Source organism: Oratosquilla oratoria, chromosome 13, assembly GCF_046742065.1.
Source record: "Oratosquilla oratoria isolate Oo_2021 chromosome 13, ASM4674206v1, whole genome shotgun sequence".
NCBI lineage: Eukaryota > Metazoa > Arthropoda > Malacostraca > Stomatopoda > Squillidae > Oratosquilla > Oratosquilla oratoria.
In genome coordinates, this window is record NC_134789.1 from 33299283 (window position 1) to 33313960 (window position 14678).

At 41.8% G+C, this 14678-nt stretch overlaps 1 protein-coding gene across 1 annotated transcript in view; it reads left to right on the forward strand.

Annotated features, from left to right (window-relative positions):
• Positions 1 to 5988: 5988 nt before the first annotated feature.
• Pdcd4 (Programmed cell death 4) overlaps positions 5989 to 14678 on the forward strand; it is a 47532-nt gene continuing 38842 nt past the window's right edge. The window contains exon 1 of the mRNA XM_076196995.1: positions 5989 to 6629. Coding sequence (XP_076053110.1) covers positions 6323 to 6629 — 307 coding nt within the window. The 5' untranslated portion in view covers positions 5989 to 6322. The remainder of the gene's footprint in view (positions 6630 to 14678) is intronic.

Here is a 14678-nt window from a genome sequence, read left to right on the forward strand (position 1 = left end):
GGGTGATCAGACCGTACCAAGGTAGTTGTTCATAGCTGTAAGTTGTTGGCTTAACTGGCTCAGTAGAACATGTAGTTGTATAGGTCAGGCTGATTCTGACAATCTAGTCAAACGCCCATTTAGGCAACTGATGACGATGTTGACTGTCTCCTCATTAAGTTTGTTCCACATCTCTATCTTTAGTTGAAAAAAAAAAAAAAAAATCTGACCCGTGAAAATGTTGGACTTGGTATTTGTATTGGTGACCTCCAATGTTACGTTTTAGGTTGAGCCCGAGCATTGAGTGGTTACAGATGTTGGAGTAGATGTTAGTGTTGACCAGGTCAATTCTCTTTGTGGTTTTGACAAGCTGGATAATGTCTGCCCTTTGTCTACGGCAATATAGAGTTGGGAGTTGAAGGGTTATGAGCCTGGTATAGAGTGAAAGGTGGGATAGTTTTGGGACCAGTTTTGTTGCATGTCGCTGAACCTTTTCTATAGTATCCAGATGACTGATGCGTATTCTAAGCGTGGGGACTAAACTCTTGTACAAGCAAAGGAAAGTGGCACTGTCTAGATACTTGAAAGTGTGTTAAATGGCACCAAGGATTCTGTTGGCTTTATTTACCAGTTTCATGAATATATCCAAAACTCAATTTCTAACCCATTACAACCCCTAAACCCTTTTCCGTGATTAGATCCGCACGAGAATGGGGAGAACCGTCGGGGATCTGCAAGTTGTTGGGAAGATGGGGGTTGTGTCTCCCTAAGTGATCTTCTTGAAGAGGCTTATGCCTGTGATTCCAGTTCATAAGACATTACACTTGATGGTGTATGGCTGTGGGTGGTGGTAGATGTTATGTGTGCTGTGTAAGTGAAACGCTGTTTCTGACTTTTCCAGAATTTGTCCAGTCTCCCCTCAAAAGTTTTCACGCTGCCTGAACTAATGATCCATTTTGGGAAGACAGTTTCAGTCGTTCGTTACCCAATGGGGGATTGCATACTTTCTTAAGTTGAGCCCCAAATATTCATTATATATCTCCATGGTGTTACTGCGTGTGTTGTCATTCTGCCTTATCTGGAATAGTCCCTTGGTACACTCTTCGTCGTATTTGTCATTTAAATATTTTGAAGGTCTCAATCATATATCCCCTTTACATTCCATGATAATTCTGGTAAACTTAATATCCATAGGTGGTCTTAGTAGGGGAGATCCCTTAATGGAGGCACCAATTTGGTGCCCCCCCCCCCTGAACATTCTCTACGGTGTCTATGTCCTTTATCAGGTAAGGGCACCAGATGTGACTGGCGTATTCCAGGTGTGCCCGCACCAGGGTAGTCTATAGGACTCCGAATGTTGCTGGCTCTAGGTGCACAAATGTCCCATTGATGATGCCAACAAATTTATTGACTTTATTCAGTGTTCAGCAATGTGTTTTTGAAAATTTAGTTTACTATCAATTACCACACGTCCTTTTCACTGTTTTAGTGTATTATACATCTTTACTTTGATTTTCAACTAGTGAATTTCCAAGCCTCATACAAAGACACTTTTCTGGATGGAATCTTGACTGCCACTATTCGTCCATGTTTTTAGACCATCAAGATCTTGTAACTTTGTACAATCTTCTGAGTCACAACCATTTCTGAAGATTTCAGTGTCATCAGCGTACATATAGATTGCATTGTCGTTCTTAATGCTGTCGAGTAGATCATTGATAGATATGACAAACGGCAAAGGACAGAGCCCTGCGGCATACCACTGGTGACTTTTTTTCTATGCTGATGCTTTTCCATTCATTATGACTTTGTTTCCTTTTTGTCAGAAATTATTCTATCCAAGAGGTATATTGGCCGTCTATACCATATATGGAATTTTTTTGCAGTAGCCTGAAGTACAGCACCCTATGAAAAGCCGTCATGAATTCACAGTAGACAACGTCAACTGCATTGCTTTGTCACTAACTTCCTCAATCCCTCCTCTGATTCTGCCACAAACGCAGTGTCGTCAATAAACAACAACTGGTTTATCTCCCACTTTTCTCCATTTTCTTTAACCATCTCCAAGCCCCGACCCATTTCCCTTGCATTTACCTCTCGCACCACCCCATCCACGTATAAATTAAACAGCCAGGGCGACATAACACACCCCTGGCGAAGTCCCACCTTTACCTCAAACCACTCACTCCACTCCATTTCTGATTCTAACACAAGCTCTACTACTCCCGTAAAAACTCTTGACTACTCTTAAAAGCTTTCCTCCTATCCCATATATCTGCAATACTTCCCACAGTGCCTTTCTGTCTACCCTGTCATAAGCATTTTCCAAGTCCATGAAGATAAAAAAAAAACATTCTTACATTTACTAAAACTTTCTCACATATCTGTCTTACCAGACAAATATGATCCACGCAACCCCTACCTGTCCTAAACCCACACTGTTCCTCACCAATTATTCCTTCTATTCCTCTCCTAATCCTCTTAATCGAGACCCTCCTATAAGCCTTCCCAACTACACTCAACAAACTGATCCCTCTGAAACTACTACACTCTCACTTGTCCCTTTTTCCTGTGTAAAGTGGAACCATACAGCCACTCCTCCGGAACTCTACCCTCTTTTAAACAAACATTAAACAACCTAACCAGCCCGTCCACCACCACTGTACCTCATTTTTTTTTAAAGATATTCTGCATGACACCCATCCAAACCATGTGTCTTACCTGCTCTCATCATCTTAATAGCTGGCTTCACCTCATCTTTCCTAATTTCTCCTCCATGTCCCTCACTCATCACTGTCATTTTCTTAGCTCTACCCACTGCACCTATATTTCCCCTTCCTATCCTCCTTCACATTTAGCAACTCCCTAAAATTCTCTGCCCATCTTCCACTTATTGCCATCTCTTCCATTATCATCTCTCTATCTATTAGCCTCAAATCCATGTACAGTTCCAATTACTCTATAGCTTTGATTTCCAATTATCCTGTTTAGATTTGAATTCATATATTGTTCCAGCTTGGACTATATCGCCCTCTAAGCTATTCCACGTATTTATCCATTTATATAGAAAAATGTATTTTTTCACATCTTGTAGACATGCAGTCTTCCTTAATTTGATTCTATGACCTCTTAAAGCCCTCTTATCCTTCATCAAATTATTTTTTATGTCAATATAATATATCCCCATTAGTGACCTGAATACTGTTATCATATCACCTCTTTCTCTTCAATCTTTCAAAATTGGCAGACCTAGTACTTTTAGTCTACCCTCTTATGGTTTATCTACCACTCCGTGGACCAGTTTGGTTGCTGTTCTTTGTATTATCTCAATCTTGCTTATACTTTTATCTCTGTGTGGGGACCATACCACTGATGCAAATCTCAGTCTTGGATGGATCAGAGTTTCGATGAGTGTTTTCATCTCTTCATCCATATATTAAAAAGACACTTTAATCTTCAGCAGTAGCCCGTATATCTCCCACAACCCTGCTGATATGTCTGTTAGGTGACAGGTTCTATAATCAGCACTCCCAAATCTTATTATGTCATTGATTTGCTTCGTTATGGAGCGGTCCTTTGTGGTCTTGTCAAACATGTTGTTTGGTCTCATGTTTGTGGTATAGTTGTTCCAATTAATGTGGGGAAAGTTAGTCTTGAAAAAAAAAAAATCCAGAAGACTGAGGACTGACGGTTCTTGGTTCTAGAGATGAGAGCCACATCGATGAACATGGTATATTAATGCTGGAGAAGTGGGTAAGGAGATCCTACATAACTGCAGGGTTTTTCGAAGGCCTGTATTCTTTAGGACTGATCACAGACTTGTGGTCGCAACAACCAGACCATATCAAATCCAGGAGAATTCCGAGATATAACCCACCTGGGTTTCATCTGAAGAAACTCAGGAGTATGCGGTAGTGATCTTTAATCGGTTTGAAGTACTAGGCTCACTTGAGAACCCTGAAGAACTGTGTGACACTTTTAAACGTGAAACTCTGAAAGCTACCGAGAAATGCGTTGGAGAGCGTCCAAGATCGAGGAGTTCTGTGGCGTCGCGGGAGACACTGGATAGTATAGAATTGGGCCGTGCTGCCAGAATTGATGGGATTCTGGACCAATACAGGAGTCAGACACGGCTGACCAGAGCTCACATGAGAATGGATAGGGAGAGGTACGTCAGGGGAATCGCTGAGGATGTCGAGCGTCACTTTAATGCAAATGACCTCAGGGCTACTTACTGAGCCCTGAAAAACTCCGCTCTAAATCTGTGACCCAGAGGATCACAATCCGAACAGCTGATGGCGAGCTAATGTCAGGAGTGGAGGGGTGTAGCACCTTTGCCAAGTACTTTGAGCAGTTGCGCATGTGTGACCCTCCAAATTGACAGCTTCTTGATGGTGTTCAGGTGGCGGTTTCTGAGTCACCGACTGATGAATCTCCGCCCTCTCAGACAGAGGTCAAAGAGGCTGTAAGTTGAAGGGTGGAGTTCAACCGCCGCAGGCGTCAATTACTTCGTTTAAGCCACCTTTCAAGGCAAGAAGGACATTACCTATCCGAACCCGGTCTGGCGAGGTGACATTACTTTTGTCGGTTGGTGGGTGTACACTCCGTTCTGGTTGAAGGAGAATCGAAGCGTCATTCATTGCGTTGTGATACTTCACTTGACATAGATAAATGTTTCATATATTGGCACAGTGATATTTGTATATATGTTTTTATTTTGGTTTGTGTAATATGTATTGGTAATATTATTGTGTAATAATACCTGCACTGTGATTGTGTCACTTGTTTGAAAATTATTTTTCGAACCCGATTCGAACCACCACGTCATCATAGGAAACCAACTTAGAGACTGGAGATTTATTTTTCATTCCAACTATCACTTCACTTTCAAAACTTATCTAACTGCAGTGTTTGGGCGCCTTTGTCATACGAAGTGGGACACTGTGTATCATCGTATCTTATACGTGCATTTGGCTGTTTGTTAGTAGCAACATGTTTGAATTGTGCAAGTTTATGTTTTACCACTACTGCTTATATAATACCTACATGAATTATATATCCTTCCCACAATTCCACCTTGTTACTCCATAAGCGAACGACGTAGCTCGCTTGGTCGCTTCACACTGGGCAGATTCTCGTCAACTGGTAAGAATTTGAATACCTAGAAGTCGACTTCGCCTACAGTAACGTATGACACCCTCACGAGCATGTCAACAATGTGCCCAATAATCATATTGCATTAGCTTATTTTAATTCGGCATTCACTGTCTCAATATATGACATAAGCGTATTTTACATTTGGAGATTCGAAAAGTAAACAAAATGTAACCGAAGTCGTTTCTACTCAGACGAACTCACAACAGTTGGCGAGAATCGACCCAGTGTGAAGTGAGCTTTAAAATCATACTGTTTGTATTTTGTAGTCGCTCCTTAGCGTTGTATCCACCCAACCTAAGCTCCGCCCACACAGTTGGTGTAGCAAGCTCTTTGAAGTGAAGGAAAGGGTACAATTCTCTTGACATTGCAGTAATTAAGACCATAGTTATTATCATTCACTCCTTCATGCATTGAAATTTGAAATCACATGATTCAATGAAAAGAACTAGTTTGCCATTTGTGTTGCCATATGCAATTAGAAATATAATGAAAGACGAACTGGCATATCACCAAGTACTAATCAAAACGGGATTACGGTGGCCCAACATTTGTGCTCCGCCCACTTCTCCGTCTTTATGATCTTTTCGATTTGTATCAATATAGAATTGTTTCCATAAAGTTATTGTGGATACTACTCCTTGGTTAACGTACAGAAAACTTTATAGTTGAAGGATTTCCTACTGTCATCATCATCATAATATATTTCGAAGTGTTTATGTGTAAGTTTATTTTCAGACATAAACCAATTAATAATAAGGATGTGATTCTTGTTGCGTTGTGTTCTGTATTGTGATCACCACCTTAATTCATCTTATTCTCTAGAAAACAGATTTCCTTCTCTAAGCATATATTATTATATAACTTTAAACTGAACTTTAACTACCGTTTAATAACTTTAAAAGTAAAACAAGACGTGGCAACAGTGTAAGTTGGTGACTGAGATCTGATTGGTTGGCTAGGACGTGACGTCACATTCCAAAACAAAGCAACCCCTGCCGCCGATCAAGTCAGAAAGCTTCAGAACCGTGGAAGTGAATACACGTCGCAATTTTTTTACACCAAACTAATTTCCATTTAACATAATAACACCCATTCCTCTGGAGATTCCACCACTCTCTGGCCATTCCACTGCATAAGTTGTATAGTTGTTAAACCGTAAGTCCCCTCCCGAGCCGTAACAACAGCCATGGCCAAAGTGGAACTCGTCAACAGCCAGGCCTCTGGCGCTGACGCTGCCATGGCGGGCGAGGATGAGGCGGACGTGCGGAAGGACTTTGAAGAGAACGATGGAGATGCCAAAGAAAATCTTGCCACGCTTGTCAATAGCTCTGCCATTGGCGATCGTATCAAGAGGAGAGCCAAGCGCCCTTCAAAGTTTATTGCTAAGGAGCTGAATAGGACCAACTCTGACTCTCAGGTGTTCGCCCCACTACGTGCCCTGAAGAATTCAAGGAAGTCGCGGACGGGATTCGGACGCGGCTTGCCTAAGAAGGGTGAGTACGTTGTCTTTGTTTACGTTTCGTGGTTGGTTGGCGTTGTATTTGACAGCTTGGCAGCAAGAGGGCCACAGAACTGAAATAAGTGGTGATTGTTTCCTCCTTCTGTATACAAGAATTTTCAGTTTAAATTTTGTCATGAAGGTACTAAATTGCCCATTTCTTCTTGTCTAAAAATCACGACAAGCAGACAATTCTCATTAAAATAAACCTTGGATGTGAAGAGCGGGAGCTATGCCTATGATCACGAAAATGAGGGCGAGTAGCCAGGACCAGGTAGCGCTTGCCAAAACATCAAGAATTTGATCCCCCAAACGTGTAGCTATACCAATTTCTATATTTGTTATTTACGTTAGTTGCAGGCCTTCAGTGTGGGAAAACTTAATTATTTATTATTTTTTGTAAATGCGCATAGGAATCTTGGGGAGGTGGTTTTGGTCCTCAAATAAGATTTCTGCTCCCAACCCCCATCCACCTATGTTATGTTGATCATTGCAAAAATTGTTTTAGTAATGGAAGCATATAGACTACTCTTGCCACATCTTATAGCCAAGAATCTGCCTCAGAATTACATAATGTCAGTGGCCATTTCCTCCCTTCATGTGGTACATTTTGATGCTTGGAAAAAAATCTATATATACCAAGGGCCTTTTCTCCCTTGTATATATGGGAGGTAGCCAGCAAAGGCATGCACCCACCTTCATGAAATTCTACTCCCATCCACCACCCATTGTTAACCTCTCACCTTAACTCCTTGTGGATGAAGGGTCATCCTTTTTTCCTGCCCAGTGCCTGGATCAGAAGCAATACAGAAAGATGCAGTACATCCTGAGAAGGGCTGGTTTATTTGCCAAGTGACCCTTGCTCCTTGTCCCCTTATGCAGAAAATAGAGAATATGGGGTGAAATAGTTTTAGGGTGCATCAACATGTTATCCATAAACATTCTCTACTGACCCCCATGCTTTGCATTCTCCCTTCCATGGTCAACAAACACACTCTTGCTCAAAGCCCCTATCACCCCATCCATCCAGCTCATTCATGGTCTTCCCCTTAAGTTCACTCCACCTCTGCTTCTCAAGTCTTTTTACTAATCTTTCTTCACTTATTCATTCCATGTGTCCAAACCATCCAAATAATCTTTCATCGGTCCTATCTACAAGCTCCTCCTCTACCCCTGCTATCCTCTTCACCTCATTTCTTGTTAAAAAAAATTTTTATACAACCTTGTAACCCCCACCATACTTCTCAGACACTTCATCCCAAACATTGAAATTTCTCCTTTGTATCTTAAGTACCAAGTCTCCACCCCAGACAGTATAGTAAGCACAATCACCCCTTCATATAATCTCATTGCATCCATTCCCCCCAGCACATTAATTAGTTCTCCTCAGTTGACAGATTGCCTCCACCCCTACTCCATTTTGTGGCACATATGACGAATAAAAATGTTGGTCTAATTACATGATACATGCATTCATATGGCCATTGTACAAATAAATAATTGAGTAAATTCCCCATGAATTACACCTACCATGGGTATGGGAAAGGGATGACACCACCTATGTTTCAAAAATTAATTTATTTTTTAATTAAACACATACTGCATTATCAATAAACATCCTTATTCTACTATGATAATAGACATCAGAGTGGTTAGTGTACTGAGTGGCAGCATGGTGGTGCATGATTTCAAAATATGGTTGGCCTGGAATGTGCAAAAGTGATTTGAAAAATGTAATTAGCAATAAATTTCTAGTATTACACAGCACACTCCCTGTCTGGGGTCTTGGCTGCATGTTATTGTGGGGTTAAAAGCTGCTCATTAGCATGCAGCTGATACTATAGGGTCTATATGAGGTGCCCCTGTGGACCAGAGCCACACATAATTTTGTGTTAGAGGAAATCTCTGTTCATAGAGAAATGATACCTTATACTGTGACTGTCCCTCTGTTATGCTGTCCCCCACTTGTTACTGTCCTGTACTCCTCTGAATAGTCATTTTCTTGTTTTGCCAAACTATATGGTGGGGGGAAAGAATACTGCAACCAAATGTTCCCACTTGAGTTGTAAAAGGCAACAAAAATGGAATGGGGATAGGACTAGGCAGCCTTCTCCCTGTAGCCCCAAAGGGGACATCCCCCCCCCCCCCAGAAAAAAGGCATAAAAGGGCCTGGGAGAAGTTGTCCAACCAGAACACTAAGGTTTAGGTCTTTCAATGTGTGGATATGGTACAGGTGAGAGTGAAAGGGAAGAGATAGGCTGTATGTTTTTGAGAGGAAAGATGGATGTGTTGGCATTGAGTGAAACAAAGTTGAAAGGGAGGGGACAAATTTTATTTGGGAATGCAGTTGAGGGGGTCTCAGGAGTGAAGAGAAGACGAGGGAGAGAAGGGGTGGGTGTACTAGTAAGTGAAGAGATAGGTAAACATGTGGAGTGGAAGGTTTCTTCAAGGTTAGTGTGGAAGAAGGTGAAACTGGGAAAGGAAATGTGGGTTTTTGTAAATGCATGTTGCCCTGGCTGTTCAATCTATACAAGGATGGGGTGGTGCGAGAGGCGAATGCAAGTGTAGTAGGTCAGGGGTTGGAGATGGTTAAAGAAAATGGAGAAAAGTGGGAAATAAGCCAGTTGTTTGCTGACGACATTGCGCTTGTAGCAGGATCAGAAGAGGAATTGAGGAAGTTAGTGACAGTGTTTGAGAATGTGTGTGAAAGAAAGAAGCTGAAGATAGATGTGGACAAAAGAAAGGTGATGAGATGTACAAGGGGAGAGAGTGACAGCAGGCTGGAAGTGAGCATTAAGGGAGAGAGACTTTAGGAAGTGGATAGTTTTAGATACTTGGGTGCAAATGTGGCAGGAATGGGGGTGGAGGTATATTGTAGATTGAGAGGAGTAAATGCCTTGGTGGATTAAAAAGTGTAATGAGAAATAGACACCTGGGAATGGATGCTAAGAGGAGGCTATATAAAGGAGTGATTATGCCAACAGCACTGTATGGGACAGAAATATGGAACATAAGAGAGGAGTAGTTTGAATGTGTTTGAGATGAAATGTTTGAGAAATATGAGGGGGGTTACTAGGCTAGATAGTGAGAAATGAGGTGAGGAGGAGAACAGGGGTGGAAAGGGAGTTGGGAGATAGTGTTGATGAAAGAGTATTATGATGGTTTGGACACATGGAAAGAATGAGTGAAGAAAGATTTGTAAAAGGTGTGGAAGTAGTGAATATGAGGGGGCTCCCAGGATGAGATGGATGGATGGGGTGAAAGGGGCATTACAAAAGAGAGGAATGTCTGTTGAGGAAGGACGGGAGAGGACAGGAGACAGGGGTGAATGAAGAATGGTTGTGTTTGGATGATACTGTGATGCATGAGGGGAAGTGGGTGGGGGATGGAGGGGTGAGGAAGTATGTATGAGAAAAAAAATGACGCAGCCCGATGGGATTTCACCCCGTCGTCTTTTCTGCATGAGGGGAGGGAGAGAGGGGTCGCCGAATTTATGAAGCGGCCTTGCTGTGGATGTGCTGTGCCTTGCGACAGTGCTTCTGACCCAGGGCAGTGGGCAGGATACAGGGATGCGTCATCCAGGAGGTGCCAAGAAGGGAGGGGAGTGGAGTGTGTGGGGAATGGAATGGGTGGGAGTGGTTTCTATGCCTTTTTCTTTTTGGCTATCCCCGATGTAAGGGGGAAAAAGCCTTTGAGGCTGTTACCTTCCCCAAATTTCTTATTTCTGTATAAATATTGTTCTATTTCTCTTTATTGTAGTCCAAAGATGTAATAGATGAAAACGATTAGTATTCCGTACTTAATTTCCATGTGGTTTCTGCATGATAATTTAGTCACATGTTTTTGTGATTATTTTTGCAATGCAGAAATGAATATATATATATATATATATATATATATATATATATATATATATATATATATATATATATATGGTGTATAATGTAAACTCGTGTCATTATTCATAATTTGCCCCACACCTATATTTTTCGGAAATGCGAGGCCTCGGCTTCAGTTGTACGGATTTGCACTATGTTCCGCTGGCCACGTACAGTGGAAGGTCGAAACTCGAGTATGTGCGTCCCGGCACGTGTACCACCGTACTGCTTTTTATAGCACGTAGAGCATCTGGCACTGTTGTCATCCCCACTTCATGTGAAAGAGGAATTGTTGTTCCTGTGGCTAAGTTAGATGTTTTGGAGCAATGAATGTTGCATATATAGTCAAGGCTTTTGTATAAATATTAAATTACTTTACCGACTTTTCTCTATCTAGTTCGCAAATTATGGCGCGATGTCGAGATGGGGGTGGGGGTGGTATGAGGTTTCGGTGGAAGGCCGAAGGTATTCAACGTATTCTATGATACAATTAATTAAAACTTAATGTAATTTAGTTTGTTTCGTCACTGGCACTGTAAATTTGACGTGCTTCTTCAGAAGATACCCATCAGAACTATAAATACGCACGTAGCTTTTGAAAAAAAAAATGTGGTGACGTGCACAAAAATTTGTCGACCAGTGGGATAACGTTTTGGAACTGTCTTCATACAGTTGTCACATATGTATTTATTCTGCATGACCCCCCCCCCCTGGCTGTACTTCTGATGCATCTGGAAGGATAGAAACGCAGTTATTGCTGATCAGATGGCTGATACATCTCTATCTCATTTTTTTTTCTCTCGTATCTTCTTCGCGCTTCCTAACTTTTCGCTCCTCGCCCTCCTCTTGCCACTGCTCCTCATTTCTCGTCACTTTCTCTATTCGATCCTTTTTTTTTTTTTTTTTTACCTCTCCTCTTCTCTCCTTCTCTCGCTTCGTCTCTATCCTCTCTCCTCTCGTGTTCACTCCACTTCTCTACGTTCTCACACCTCCTCTCCTCCTCACTCCTTTACATCGTCTCACCACTCCTCTCTTCGCCTTTTCCTCTCTACCTCCTTCTCTCGGACTTTCCCGTCTCTCTCTCTCCTCTCTCTCTCTCTCTCTCTCTCTCTCTCTCTCTCTCTCTCTCTCTCTCTCTCTCTCTCTCTCTCTCTCTCTCTCTCTCTCTCTCTCTCTCTCTCTCTCTCTCTCTCTCTCTCTCTCTCTCTCTCTCTCTCTCTCTCTCTCTCTCTCTCTCTCTCTCTCTCTCTCTCTCTCTCTCTCTCTCGCTCTCGCTCTCGCTCTCGCTCTCTCTCGCTCGCTCGATTGGAAAATATCACGAGAAAGTCATTTGATAGTGGATGCGAAGAGATTATATGAAGGGATGGTTGTGCCTATGCATTTATTTATGTATTTTATTTGTTATTTACATTATCATAGTTTTTATTTATTATTTTATCATTAATATGATTTTTTTTTCGCATCCGACCTAGATATGGATCGAAAGGTCTCCTGTCGGCATGCTCCGCCTTTGTAATCCTTTGTAATCCTTTGTGTATGGGGTAGAGACTTGGACCTTAAAGTCAGAAAGGAGAAGTTTCAATGCAGTTGAAATGGTGTCTGAGAAGTACGATGGGGATTACAAGGTTGGATAGAGCGAGAAACGAGGTGAGGTTGAGGAGGAGTGGTGGTGGAGAGGGAGCTGGTAGATTGGGCTGATGGGAGATTATTGGGTTGGTTTGGGGACATGGAAAGATTAACAAAAACAGTGTGGAAAGCTGAGATGGAGGGAGTGAATTTGAGGTAATGAGATGGATTTGCTGTGTCTTGCTGCATTGGGTCTGACCCAGGTAGCAGGGGTCATGAGACAAGGAATGACCCTTTATCCACAAGGAGCTAAGATAAAAAGGAAATGGTTGATGGGTTGGTGTGGCTAGCATGTCTTGGATGGCTGTCTACCTTGTAAAAGGGAAGAAAGATATTGATATATGGATAGATTACAGACCACACATAAGTACCGTTATATTTGGTTTAAACAAGCTCTTAAGATAGACCATCAAACTCGATACTCCACCAACACCCCCTAGACATCGGCCCCACAAAGAAAATCCCTCCCCCAAAAAATTAGTCCTAAGGAGAATTAAGAATTGCATTGGCACATTTTCATTCACCACCCAACATTAAAACATCCCAACACTGAATAGGGCCAGACACGAAATCAAATTGCCCTAGTTGAGTGAATTATGAATCCTTCCAGTGACCATACCTGGGAGCCATAGGTCTCCTGCAACAGACATGATTGATTGTATAGTTCAAGTAAGTGTACAGCATCTACAGGCCATCAGTGTGGTATATTCTAAGGGAATTTAATAGATATACTGGTGTAAGGCTGAATCAAACTGTCAAACAGAAACCAGATTGGTAATGAGTGGATGAGGAAAGTTATTGGAACCTTTAGAGATAAGTTGCTTTAGTCAAATATTAATTTGATTAAAATCAAGCAGTTTGGTATCAGCAGCTGTAACTGGAGCAGGGAAGACCTGGATAGGAAACAACGGAATATATGAAGTAAGAACATTTGCGAATATTAGTCACAAAAGGAAATAATATAAGGAAGAAATATCAATCAGATTAGTAGCAGTAAATCGATGTAGTTTGTCTAATGACAATAATATAAATATATATCCAGAGCCACTAAAATACATAGATTTATCACTTCGTATGTGATTTTTGGGTTTGACAAAGCAGCAAAATAGTGTTATTGGAGAATACCATCCTTAGAATTAAGAACATAAGAAATAAAGGAGACTGCAAAATACCATAAGGCCTACACTAGGCAGCTCCGTATCCATCACCACCTGTCATCCCCATCCATAAAGTTGTCTAATCGTTTTTTAAAACAACTGATAGTTTCAGCGCTTACTACATGGTTACTAAGTTTATTCCATTCATCGACCACCCTATTAGTAAACCAATTCTTGCCTATTTCCTTCTTAAACTTGGTGATAGCTGGAATAAAGTGTTGATAGCATGCTCGCTAGATTTTCAATTGCCTAATTACAAGGAAGAAGTATACACTGGGTTTATCTGTCATTTCTGGACAGAAGTGTCGGGCTGACGGCTTGTGTAAGACATACCATACAGGGCTTGCTTGTGACTAGATCAAGTAACTTTTGATCAAGGGCATCATAAAGCCCTCTTATACTTCTAGAGCTACACAAAATGCTAAGTCCAGACGATAGATGTCATGTACATGTTGACATTTCCATCTTTTATTTGTTTAGTTGTATCTACGTTTCGACTCTTTCACTGCAATACCGGTTGTTGGATTCTGAGCTCCAACTTCCAATTCATCCTCAAATAAATTGCAGGGTGCTCACATAAAGCTTCCAATTGCTAAGCTATTGAAGGGATCACTGAGGAGAAAAGCGGGAAAACGGACTCCATCTTCCAAATACGGCTCGTGGGTGTTGCCTGGTGTACACTGCTTGTGAGCTCGATTTAGTGCACGCAGCGGTGACGGTCGTGTGATGTAACAACCAGAGCATTTCATAAAAGAGACCGAGTGGATTGCCGGGGGAGGGGCGCCAAAACTTGCGTTATTAGATTCAAACGACTTGTTACTCGAGCCTGCCTGCAAAGGAGGCTTTGGGGAAAGTGAAGGACTGTACCGTTGGTGTTGGATTCCTTAGCGCGTAGTTGATTCGGCTCGAGCGCATTGCTTCGCATTCATGTTCTCGCAGTTCCGTTAAACCTTTGGGGGCAGGCGGCAAAGGTGAGCCGGATGACGCATGATACATGAAACAGGTAGTTTTTGCGCACTTGTTGTAGCGTGCGAATGCAGTTGAGTGGACGGTAGTTTCACCAATGTTGGTAGGTGATCCAGCATATGCATTGTGCAACAGGCTTTTATAACTGGTTGGCAAGTACTTACGTAAGAACAGTCGCACTGCCGCTAGATAAAACATTGTTGCCAGGCACATAACCAAAGGGTGTGGGGACGTGCTAGGCTAACAAGCAAAGGGCCAGAACTTACTGATCTTGTTTTATGAGGATTTGAACAATACGAAATGCAACAAGTGCTATGGGTTATTGGTGAAGGCCAGTTAAATAAATTTATTAATGCAAATAATGAAGGATTTCTTTAAATTTCTAACTCAAGTACAGTCAACCAAATGACAAGTGTT